The sequence below is a fragment of the Kryptolebias marmoratus genome, linkage group LG11, assembly GCF_001649575.2.
Source record: "Kryptolebias marmoratus isolate JLee-2015 linkage group LG11, ASM164957v2, whole genome shotgun sequence".
In the NCBI taxonomy this organism is placed as follows: domain Eukaryota; kingdom Metazoa; phylum Chordata; class Actinopteri; order Cyprinodontiformes; family Rivulidae; genus Kryptolebias; species Kryptolebias marmoratus.
The window spans coordinates 25,597,582-25,610,029 of NC_051440.1; the positions used below are offsets into that span (position 1 = coordinate 25,597,582).

The 12,448-nt window shown below is 43.1% G+C and overlaps 1 protein-coding gene and 2 long non-coding RNA genes across 4 annotated transcripts in view; 1 reads left to right on the forward strand and 2 right to left on the reverse strand.

Moving 5' to 3' along the window:
* The window catches only part of fa2h (fatty acid 2-hydroxylase), a 25,652-nt gene extending 18,246 nt beyond the window's left edge, over positions 1-7,406 (reverse strand). The window contains exon 1 of one of the 2 annotated variants that reach the window (XM_017434681.3): positions 6,600-7,406. In XM_017434681.3, coding sequence (XP_017290170.1) covers positions 6,600-6,881 — 282 coding nt within the window. In that variant the 5' untranslated portion in view covers positions 6,882-7,406. The remainder of the gene's footprint in view (positions 1-6,599) is intronic. The other variant, XM_017434683.3, reaches the window with a different exon arrangement.
* Positions 7,407-8,285: 879 nt separating this feature from the next.
* On the reverse strand, positions 8,286-11,233 carry LOC112451317. Its single transcript, XR_003040118.1, has 3 exons — positions 10,950-11,233; positions 10,025-10,142; positions 8,286-9,832 (listed from the first exon to the last, which is right to left on the reverse strand). It is a non-coding gene; the product is annotated as an uncharacterized LOC112451317 (long non-coding RNA).
* On the forward strand, positions 10,989-12,442 carry LOC119617437. The gene is made up of 3 exons (XR_005233685.1): positions 10,989-11,119; positions 11,245-11,353; positions 11,862-12,442. It is a non-coding gene; the product is annotated as an uncharacterized LOC119617437 (long non-coding RNA).
* The last annotated feature ends 6 nt before the right edge of the window (positions 12,443-12,448 follow it).

The following is a 12,448-nucleotide window of genomic DNA, read 5'->3' on the forward strand; positions in this document are numbered from 1 at the left end:
GCGCGACAGAAGGCAGGAAACCCACTGATTCTGGGCTGATTTACTCCAGCAGGAATCTACCTGTTGGGTGCGTTTTCCTCCCCCCTCCCTCCCCCGTGCCATTACTCAAACACAAAACATTTTAAAATGTTTAAATTATGGAGACAGAACGATCTCTGCCTGCAGAAACTCTGAACTCTTTCATGCTGCCTTTTGTCTCACCCTCTCCTCCCCCCTCTGGGTGTGTCTGAAATGCTCACCTACTCCTAACAGTTTGTTCCTCCGAGCGTGTGTGTGTGTGTGTGTGCGTGTGTGTGTGTGCTCATCGAATACCTGACAGACACAAACATAAACCCCCCACCAGGAACGAAGCTAAGTTTCGATCGTTCTGTGAATCCGGCCGACAGAAGAAAGAAGAATATTTATTCAATAGAAACAAACTGAAAGCAGAATTTTACTCCAAACAGCTGCGGGCTGAAAACGTCACGTTTGTCTGTTTCATCCATCAAAATATATCAAACCCATTCAAGATGGCCGCCACAGCTAAGCTACTAAAATAAAAAAGAAAAATGTTTTTAATCAATCAGTGGTAGTAGCTGAGAGTCGCATCACCTGATCACACAGATTGTAAAACTGTCTGTTAGCAAAATATCTCCTGGATCTACGACCAACCTTCGGAGTCAACCCAATTCAAGATGGCCGCCACAGCTAATCATCGGCTGGGATTTGGTGTGGTAGTAGCTGAGAGTCGCCCTCGACAGACACGCCGAGCTCCGTCAGGTGGTGGGGAGCGTCGTTCAGAGGGTTGGACTCAAGCGGTTATAACTCCGCCCCCTTCGCGCCATCAGATGGGCTCAGCTTAGCGGGTGACAGGTATCAATAAAAACGTAATCCAGCTGCGAGGTAACAGTTAATCACCTGAACTCAGTCCTGTGAGACCTTTACCCACATCGTCTGCACATTTCACGCTTGCATCACATCGCCATCCACTTCCACCAACCGCCTCCTGAACCTTGCCCTTGCTCCATTACCGTGGCGACGGAGGCGGGAGCCACCTGAGGGGCCCCGCACCTGAGGACTAATTGCTGCGTCCCCATGGCAGCAGGGGTAAACAGGTGTGCCGACGGAGTAACGCATCGCCGGGGTGATAAACTCCGAGCGGCTCTCAGGAGGAGGTGCAGCTGAACGCTTCGATGGGAGGAAGAGGAGGAGGAGGAGGGAGCCGAACATCAGCAAAACAGACGACATTTACGAACCGATCACCTGTTCCACTGATTTGTTGATGATGATCAGACAAACCATCCATAAAACTTTTACAGTCTGAATAAAATCCACACGGAGATGAATCTGAAAAAACAAAACTGCAGTCACTTTATTTTAACCATCAGACTTTAAAGATGGTCCAACTGGTTCTTTATCAGCTCTGAGTCGGGCCAGAAGTCAAAACTATTTTCTTTATGGAGGTTCGACCGAAACGGCTGGCATGAAAGGGCGGCGGGCGAGGAACGTCGGGAACTTTAACTTCCTGCGCGTGACTTCAGTGGTGTCAGCAAGTATTTAAACGTTCACGCCGTCCCTCGTCTCTGCGCCCCGACGGGAAACAATCCCATCACTGAGGAGAAAAACATCTACAACCAATAAAATGATCTGCATTCCCGCCCGGCAGCATTCCACCAGGACTTTTACAAACCATGCCTCCATTGTTCATTCACTCGCTCAACAACTCATTTGGTGTTTTCTTTTTTAAAACAAAAACACCCACTGTCCTGCAGTTCCACCGCCGCCCAGCTTCCTCATCCTGAACGCCGGGCAGCAACGCAACCCCTCTCTGTGCCCTTTGACCCCGAGGCCGTTTGCATTTCGAGCCCGTGACGTAGAGAAAAGAAAGAGTGAGAGAAACGGGCCGAGTGGAACGAAATCGAAAGGCGTGAGTCAGAAATGTTTGTTTTTACTTCAGCTCCAGTAGTCAGAGGCAGAGCTGGGTTGATTTTTTTTTTTAAGAGCAGAAAGCAAATAAAGGCGCACCTGTACCTGAAACACTGATTAAACAAGATTTAACGTTTCATCCAGCGTCATACATGAAAAAAACGACACAAATCAGCCCAATTCTGTCACTTCTGATGAATCTGTATAATAAAAACAATAAAAAGGAGTTAAAGTCGCAGCGTTAGTTATTCATTTAGCCCTGATAAACCTTTCATTTGGTAAAGAAGCACAGCTTGCATCTGGTTTTATTACGTTAATCATGCTGTTATTGTAAAACGTCTTTGGTTTTTATGGATTCGTCGAGGTTTTACTGCCAACGTTTTAAGTTTGATACTTCATCAAGTTAATCCTTAAACTCGGTGCTCTCTCACGTTAAAACGAAACGCCCAGAATTCCTCGAAGGAACGCATATCGCCCGCCACCTTTCAGAGCTTCAAACTAACTGATCGTTTAAAGAAATGATGGCGTTGTTCCCGTTTTGGTCAAAACCTTGAGGAGAACGCTGGACGGGATCAGTTAGCGTTCAGAGGACAACTCTCAGCTCGGCGTCTGTAAGAACGGCCGAGTTAGAGCCACTCCTGTGTTCGATCATCATCAACAATCACAGCCACAAGTTCCACGGATCTTTAATATTTAACCACATCTCCAACATCTGTTGCAAACTGGAGATTTTGCATGAGATTTTCGAACATTCCATTCATTTTATGTAAAAGGAACGGGCATCGATTGATGACAGGGGTCCTGAAGGGGCGTTCCATTCTGCAGGGGAAACGTCAATCATCTGCGACTTCGTTAACGGGGCTGAAAACCCCGTTAACAAAGTGGTCCAAGTCCTGGTTCTGTCAGCTTCAGCATGTTGTGAGTGTAAACAGCCGCTCTGCCGGGCCCGTCTCCTGCAGCGGACCCGGAGCGGACCCTCTGCCTTTAAAGGTCAGATCCCGCCGCGGGCCATCGCCGTCCAAAACCCAAACAATGAGAGCGACGCAGGAGGGCAACCCTCAGCTTTTAACAGCAGCTTTCAGGGTTTTTCACCTGGTTTACAGCTTCAAACAGCAGATCATAAACTGATCAGATGATAAACGTCTTATAAAACATTCAGCTTCCAATGATTTATTTTTTATTATTTTTTCCCCCGTTTCTTCCAATCAAACCTTTTTCTTTGTGCCATTTTAGCCGTTCTTAATCAAAATGTTCAGCTCGGACTTTTCTACTTTCAGTTCCTTCCAACACTTTCTCGGCTCTAATATCGTCTGATTATGCTACATCTAGCTTTTAGCTACCGTCTTGCTTCTTTTAGCTGAAACAACTTCAGATAAACGCCCGCCTGTGCGCCAAGAAACACCCTGTTACCCGTTACCTGCCGTCAGATATGAAATATTGTGTAATATTGAGAGTGGACTGTATAATTCAGCAGCTTGTAGCACCTTTGGCTCAGTAAACTTTATTTTCGTCCTTATCTTCAGTCACGTCGTCCTGCGGAGCCACAGGAATCTATTCTTTCTGCTCAGAGGGTTAATCCCGTTTTTTACAACAGGTCTTCTCATATCTTAAAGGTTGCTCCAACTGGAACGAACACTCAGCACATCTGCTTTAATCATCTACCCACCGATCCGTAAATCAAAGTGCAGAGGACGAACTACACCTGGTTCAAACTGGAGAATGAAGAAATCAAGGAGACATAATCAAAGAGACATGGAATTAGGAGAATTATTACAAAAACTGCTTTAAAAAACAGATGTTTCAGATGTTTCCTAAGCATTAAGAGGTTAAAATCACAAATTTCTGACCCCAAAAAAGTAAAAGTTTTCGTTTCACGCGTTTTTATTTCAACAATAAAAGAAGATGAATTAAAAATAAAAGCCGAGCATTCGAACTAAAATCCTCTTTCTCCTAAAGCTGTTGGTCAACCCTCATAAACGACGTCACGAACAACCGTACAGACGACTCTCAGCTACTACCACTCCAGGGTTTTAGCGCAGCATCTGTAAAACTGACCGTTCAGGGTCGGCTGACTCTGGCGGCCATCTTGAATAACATTATTGGCCGCCTTCGGCTTTCGGTGGCAGGTGATAAAAACAAGTGAACAGGAGATGTCAAAATCAAAAAAACTATAAGAAATCCAACTTATCGATCGACAAATTTATTTCTGGCTGAACTTTGGAGTTCTGACATCCTTAAAAACTCAAAGTTTGATGAACATAAAGCTTCTTGTTACATCTTTTAACCGAAGTTAAACCTTTTTTAAATCGTTCAGCTGGTAGAAAACGCCGCGGCCCGGCTCTGATCCAACACTCGCCTCACCAACTTCCAGTCCATCTTAAAACTGATTTAAAACTTTAATGTTTACGTTTAAAAGCTCTGAGCCATCCTGATCCACCTTATTTGGCTGATCTTATAGCTTTCTGTGAGTCTGAGGACATTAAGATCAACTAATACGTCTCTGCTGTTTGTCTCGCTGGGCTGACCGGGCCTTTTGGGTCACCGAACAAACTGATCGGGACCTTTTTAAATCTAATCTTAAAACCTTTTTAATTTGAATGATTTGAGGCTTAGCGCCGTTTGGCTGTCATCATGCATCATAAATAAACTGGAAAACATTTAAAACTTACTAAAATACAACAGTTAAACACAAAATGTGATTTTTTTACAGTTTTACAGGCAGACTGAATAAATGAGTCATTCTCCTGGTTTATTTTGAAGTTATTTATCAATTCTGGACTGAAAACACGAACGGCTCATTACCATCTGTGCCTCCTTAATCACAGATTATATATAAACACGAAGACACTGTTGTTCTTTTATCGCCTTAAAGATGTTTAGTTGCTGATAAATCTCCTTTTGTTATCGACATTACTGTCACATTTAAAGAGTTCACGTGTCAAACTAACAAGTTCATTGAACTTTATCTTGATGGATTCTGTGTGTTCTCGTGAAACTTAATTTAATTTTAAAAGTTTGTACAGTTTGGGGTACAAAAAACAAACTGTCCATTCTTGATGTTGACAAACTCAGAACGGACAAATGTTGCTGGATGAGAAAGGCAGACAATGTTTTCTCACGTGTCTCAGGGTGGATTTTAATTAAAGTCTCAGAAAGTGACTGATTAACTTTTCAACCCCCAGTCAAGATGGCCGCTACAGCCAACTGACTCAAAAATTCAGTCAGCTTGACAGATACAGAGCTAACATTTGGGTGGTAGTAGCTGAGAGTCGTCCCCAACACATCCCATGAGTGCGATGTCACGTGATGTTTCAACGAGAGATGATTTCAGGCTGACGCTCATGGAGGGAGGCGGGCGATATGCATTCCTTCAGGGCCAGTCGAACCCGAGAAGAAACCAAGATGGAGTTGATGGGGGGGAGCATGTAAATGTCAGTAAAGAGATTTATGCAAACTCCCTGAGAGCTCATGGAGAAACAAACCGACAAGAAAAGACGAACAGAAACAGCGGAAGGTGGACGGACGAACGTCCCGTCTCTGAGCTCCTCTGCTGGGACAAGACAAACCAGTTTCCTTCTCCGTCCAGGAGCCTGTGAATCATTCATCAACGCTCCGCGGCCTTCCACGCCCATCCAGCACCAACCACACAGGTCTGCCAGATCACCTGCCTGCTCCGCTCCCGCCTCCACAGGACTTACACAACTCCCTCCCCTCTAATCAATACAGCAGGAGGAGGAGGAGGAGGAGGGGGGGGTTCTTCTTCTTCCTCACGGAGACGGAAAACGCCCAGTTAAGTCAAGAGAGACTCAAACAGTACACCTGTTACTCTGCGAGCCTCCATGAAAACAGACCTTTAAAACCAACAAACAACCGCAGCCAAAAACCAGAAATCAGCCGAGCTCGGGCGGGAACCTTCGGTGACGAAGACGTTCCAAACAGCCGACCTTAAAAAGACTCTGTCCAACAGAACATCACAAGTTTGAGGGCAAAACATTTCAGATCAGTTCCTGGTGGAATTAAACGCTGAGGAACTTTTCATTTTGGCTGCTTAAAGACAAAAATGATTAAATTAAAACCAAAAGTAGAGAAATAAAGTTTTCTGATAAAATGCAGCGTGAGCGCTGGAATGGAGTTAAAATTAAAAAAGGGGCGAAACTCTAGCTTCAAGCTAAAAGGAGCTAAATTTTAACCTAAAGCTAAAAAGAAGCCAAATGCTAACTTCAAGCTAAAATGAGCAGAATGTTAAAAAGCTGATTGTAACAAAAAGTTAGCTGAAAGTTAAATGTAGGGTAAAGTAGCAAAACACCAGACAGAATCAGCAAAAGATTAGCTAAAGCTAAAGTAGAAAGAAGGTAACTAAATGCTAAAAAAATTGCAAATAAAAAAAAAAAAACAACAGAAAAGAAGCCAAAAACTAAAATTAGCATAAGGGGACAAAAATAAAAAATGCTGAAGCAGATTTCACAGAATAAGGAATTAGACATATTTCAGTGTTTTTATTTGGGGAACACGTTTTTTATAATTAAAGTTAAATATTTTGAGCTGAATGTTTTGATATAAGAACAGCTGAAGTAAACAAATGATGGTTGAATCTGCTTTAATAAATAATTAAATGCCTCCTGAAGTTTTTCCTCTCAGAAAGTTGAAACCAATCAAAGCTCAGGTGTGTTTGGGGACAGGACGCCCGGGTTTACCTGTACCTCTTCGGTGCCGGTTCCCCGGTCCAGCTCCCCGATGTAGTACTGCTCCATCCACCGCCGGGCGTTCTCCGAGTGCCGGTGGGGGGGTCCCTCCATCGCCCCGCTCAGGTCCTTCCCGGCGCGGCTCCGTATCAGCGCCTCCCCGCCCGGGTGCATCCGCAGGAAGGCGGTCACGTCGTACACCCTGGTCCCCAGCAGCACCCAGCAGGACCCCGGGGTGCAGTGGCGGGCCACCTCCCTCTCGGTGAAGAACCGGGGGGACGTGGACGGAGACATCCTGAGACAGCGGGGCTGTGTCCGCCCGAACCGAAAGCTTTGAACGCGGAGACCGGAGCAGAGATACCTCCTCGGAGGGGAGCAGACGGCGGTTTGGACCGAGCTCCGCCGATGACCCCCGGTTCACACGGAGGGGCGGGGCCTGAGAGGCGTTCACGAGCGCGGAAAAAAGTCACGAAAACGAGAGCGCGTCACCCGAAAAAACAGCCGACGAGTGCTCAAAAAAGGCAAAACATCCAAATAAAAACCTCTTTTTGTTTAAAAACCTTAACGAAATCTCAAAAGGATGCTATTACTTACATTTTATTTTGATTTTAAACGTTTAAATTCAAGGCGATCAAGCTCTACGCGGTCCCTGAACGCAGCACATCATCCAGCGGCACCTGTTGCCCCGAAAGATCTCAGCACAAAAAAGTCCATAAAGTGAAGTAAAAACGACGCTTTTAAACGCAATAAATCACAGAATAATATCAGAGCAGCACGCCTTCCCTGCCCACAGTGATGTTTGAACTTGGGCGTCAACCTACGGGGTGATAAAACACGCCTAAAGTGTCCGTCATCACTTCCTGATCAATTAGATGAAGACGTGCCACCAGACTGAAATCACGGATTTAACGTCTTAAACTTCACGGTTTAAACGTTTAAATTACTCGTGTCGAATGATAACGTTGGTCTAAAATGTCTGGGCGACATACATAAAAAAAATCACTTTTCCGGCTGATTATCAGCTCCGGGGTTTCTCTTCAGAAATATGATGCGTTGGTTGGAGACTGACGTGTCATTTTATACTTGAAATACTCATTTCTAAGTAAACAAGCCGCAGTTTTATTACAGCCTGTTTTTAAGGCTATCTTCGCCGAACAGATGTCAGGCGCTGCTTTCAAATGCTGTCAGAAATATTCACTTTCTTTAAAACAAGCCACAAAAATGACCAGCAAATCGATTAAATTAATTTTAAATGCTCTTCAGACAAACCTACACAACCTACTCTTAAAACAATACACGTTTTAATGCGAAATAAATTATATTAGGAACTTACGTTTCGTAAAACCATAGAAATTACGCATGTTTTTGAAGCCACCATTAGATGCAGCGGTTGTTTAAGGGCGCCCTCTGGTGGTGATGTGGAGTACTACAGAACTGAACATGACGTAAATAACTTCCAGTAACTTTAAAAAGTTTAAAAGCTATCAGCAAACTGTTTTTCTTTACATGTAAACTGGAAGAATATCTTTTTAACTGTGGATAAGAAGTGGTTTCATGTAAAATAGAGAATAAACTAAAAACTTGAAGCACTCAGAGACCACAAAAGCCAACAAAAAGTGCCATCCGGATCTGGATCAGAACCAGAATTTAGTCCGTTGTTTTTTGTTTCAACCCGAGTTACGTGGAGACATGTAGAAATTGATTTATTGTGCTTAAATAAGACAAATGTTACAAGCTGGAAACATGACGAGTGAGCCTAAAATGATCACCCGAGGAATAAAAAACGCACAGCAAGATAAAATATAAACAAAATTATCAGAGTGTTGCTGATAAAACAGAGCCTTTAAAGGAAACACAAAGATATTTACTGAACTGTGAGAGATAGAAAAAGGTTGAAAAACCAAAATATAACTATCATGCCTCCTCATTTAAGTGTTGCTCCTTCAAAAATCAGTGAAACCAACAATAAGTTAACTTTTTTTATGACAAATCAGAATAATTTTATCACCATCTACTAATTTCAGAAATCTCAGATGACAAATGAAGCTTCCGGTGTTCGCACCGGGACAAACCGACGTGTCGGATCTGCCTCATCGTTTCCAACGAACGGCGAATGACTCCGCGGATCTGAAATGCGAGTTTTCTTCCGGGAGGAATTGTTTTATTTAGGCGTGAAGGACGAACTTGTGGATATCTGCAGCGAGTTTGATGCTCGAGACAAAAGAAGTGCTGATTGTAAATAAGGAGACGGCTTTTCTGCACGTCCTGAAATGTCCTTTTTGATAAAAAATGTTGAATTACAGACAACTACAGAAGGTATCAGGTCATGTCATTAAATGTTAAACAACCTTTTAGTGATTTTTAGATATTTGTTGCTCGAAAGGCAAACAAGATCAAATACGTCTGTCTGTCAAGAATCACTGGACGGATGTTAATGAAACTTTCAGGGAGGAATCGTTGGATCTCATTAACTTTGGGAGTCAACATGATTTAAAATGGCCGCCACAGCCAGCTGATTTTAAAATGTACAAGAATGGCTACAGCTCAGTGATTTTCACAGATGTGGAGCTAAAACCTCCTGTGCTTTCTGAGTGCACGATATCTGCAGTCAACTTTTAGTCCGTCTGTTGGCAAAATATTTCATGGACTGAAGTTTCAGAGAAACTTTCAGGACATAACCACTGAGCGTTCGTCTTCAATATGGCTGCCACAGCTAATAGCCAACACGGCAACATTACCGTTACCGGGTACAACTTTGTTATTTCTCAAAATTGCATTTAATTTGCTTTGAAAGCGTCCATTTTCCAAATGTACTTGTCTGGGAGAGACGTTTTGACGCTTGTAGTGAGTCCGGTTAAACCCGTTTCTGTCCGCCCCGCAGCCTCAGACTCCACAGGAAGAGAAGAAACTGGCTCCCCCTCACGTGGTTAAAACGTTCTTTCCCACATGGACTCAGTGGGAATGAATTTATACTAAAGCGTTGTACGGATTTCTTCTCGCTGGGGTCTCCACCCTTCCGTCTCAAAGAGACCGAATTGAGTGGACGTAGGGACCGTGTCCCCACACTTCCTCCCAGCCGTCGCAGCTGCCTTCATCTCCTCCCGCTCGCAGTATTTTGTACCGTCTCCTTCCACGAGTTCTTCGCCGTTTGACTGTCCACGGTCGTAGAGATGGCTGTTTTCTAACACGCCCACGAAACAAAGTTCTGACCGATGACACCACAGCTGACGGCTTCTGCCTGGACGCTGCATCGAGAACAAAATCACATCGTTTTCATCACCCAAGTGCGTCAGCGAGAGCAGATTTCTTCCAGCTTTACTGCAGCTCAGATGAACGTGTTAATCAGACACCTGCGTACAGGTGTGCATGTTTACCCCTCCCACCCCTCTCTGTATGTCTGTGTTTATTGGTTTATTGGAAGGTTTTGATGTTCTCACCTCTTTATTGACTGGATCTGATGTATTCCTGGTTCGGTCTGCAGGTTTAAGACTTCTTTGTTTCACTGAAACTGCATCAGTCTGCAGGATGATCTCATCCCTGAAGCTCTTTGTTTCACTTACAGAAAACAAACAGGAAAATGGCGCCATTTAGTGGTCATGTTGAAAATACCACCATGACAGACAAAAACCTTCTCATCCTTTCTGGAATGAAATAACGCTTCTAAGAAACCTGCATAATGGATGTTATCAAGGATATAAACCCAATCATTGCATTTCCTTACACAATATTTAAGCAGATTTAAGCTCATGATGTATAAATGATAATTATCTTGCTTAGAGTTGATAACAAATAACAGCAGATTAGCAAATTAACAAAAAATAATCTTCATCATCCAGATAAATATACTGTAATAATGTTTTAAGCCACATTAATAATCAAATTTAACAGACTGTAGACACCCTAACAGATCAATAATTAATTTTACACACAGCTATGCGTAAAGGTTAATAAAACTCTGAAACATGGTGAAATAAAATGACCCTTCTGGTTACCAAACAAAAGTCAAACTGTAACTGTTTTGGTTTTTCATTAGTATTAAGGTAAAAAGCACTTATATTGTTATTATAAAATTATTAATATCCAACAAATGTCAAATGTTGTGTGTATCCACTTTTTATTGTGTTATTTTGTGTTTGATGTTCAATAGGTTTGATTTTACTTTGTGTTTTTGGCACAAATCTAACTTTAAAGCCCAAACTGACGCTGAGAATTAGCCGTTAGCTTGTTTGCTAGCCGCTAACGGAAACCCGGAGTGGTTACCATAGCAACAGCTGCAGCCGGTAAACGCGCCGTTAGAAACCGTTAAAAACAAGAAGACGGTCAGTAAATGTTAACAGAAGATGGTAATGAAGGTTACTTAACGGCAATGTGGAGGCAGCGGGTCTGAGAGCGACTTGAGGCAGCGGTGGAAGAAATATTGGAGACCCTGGATAAAAACATCCGCAGATTAGGAGCGAGAACTGGGGAGTTTGGAAAATGAACGACAGAACAACGTCTCGGAGGCCATTTTGAACCCCCTCGACCAACTGCCAGTAGGTTTTTGTTCTGTTATCTTTTTGTTTACTGTTAACTGCAGTAATGTTAGATGCAGTTTTCTCATAGCTAATGGTTTCAACTTCTTAGCAAGAACTCGTAAAACTTGTTTGAATTTGTTTAGCTACTAACTGCTCAGAGTCAACCGTCACCCTGCGACTGACGTCATCAGTAGGCGCCACAGGAGGCGGAGTCGCCATGATGGAAGACAAAAGAAGTCATCAGCAGAGGAAGTACTTGGATCTAAACACTTTAATGTGTAAAATGTATTCATTTACTGAGTTTGATGACTTGGAAAGTGGAAAAAAGGCAATGCAACGCAAAAGTTCAAATATGTGATGATGCTTGAGCCAGCTGGCAAGCCACAATATTGGCAGAAATTGAGGTTATTGAACAACTTTGACTCCTACGAAGATGTACATGTGAGGAAATGGCTGAAAGATCCATTTCTATTGCTGTGAATGTCATAATTTTCGTAGAAAACACAAGAAGATAATATGGATAAAATAAATTCAGAGTGACACTTTGTAGCTGTGATGTGCTCTGACAGGCGTCTGAGAGTCTGAGGTGGACATTAGAGTGAAACTCTTCTGCATGTTTTTGATTATTTTCATCGGAGAGAAAAGTGGCTCACACTGATGAACACAGATAATTTAGTGAACTCAGCAACAAAAAAATGGATTCATGTGTTAATATAAAGTTACAGTTGCTCATAATGTTCATGTGTTTTATTGTTTCTAGCAGACATTCCTAAAAAATGGAGGCCTGGTGTGGACCAGGAGGACCATGACCCCCTAAACATGAAGGAGGAGGAGATCTTTACCAGTCTGGAGGGAGACCAAGTCAGTGTGGATGTCAGCAGGTTTTCAGCCTCTACAGTTCCTCTGAAGAGTGAAGATGATGAAGAGAAGCCTCTGTTCTCACAGCTTCATCAGCACCAAGTGGAGAACAGAGATCTTCCAACCAGCAGCTCAACTGATCAGATGGAAGCAGCAGCTGATGGAGAGGACTGTGGAGGAGCAGGAACTACCAGGGACTACCAGAGACCACGATCTGAATTCAAAAAAAGACAGATGAGACTAAAATCATTTACTTGTGATGACTGTGGTAAAAAATTTACCACCAAAACAAGTTTAAACGGACACATGAGAGTCCACACAGGAGACAAACCGTTTCCTTGTGATGTTTGTGGACAAATGTTTCGCCACAAGTCAAGTTTAAACGGACACATGAGAGTCCACACAAGAGACAAACTGTTTCCTTGTGAGGTTTGTGGACAAATGTTTCGCCAACAGTCACATTTAAACGGACACATGAGAGTCCACACA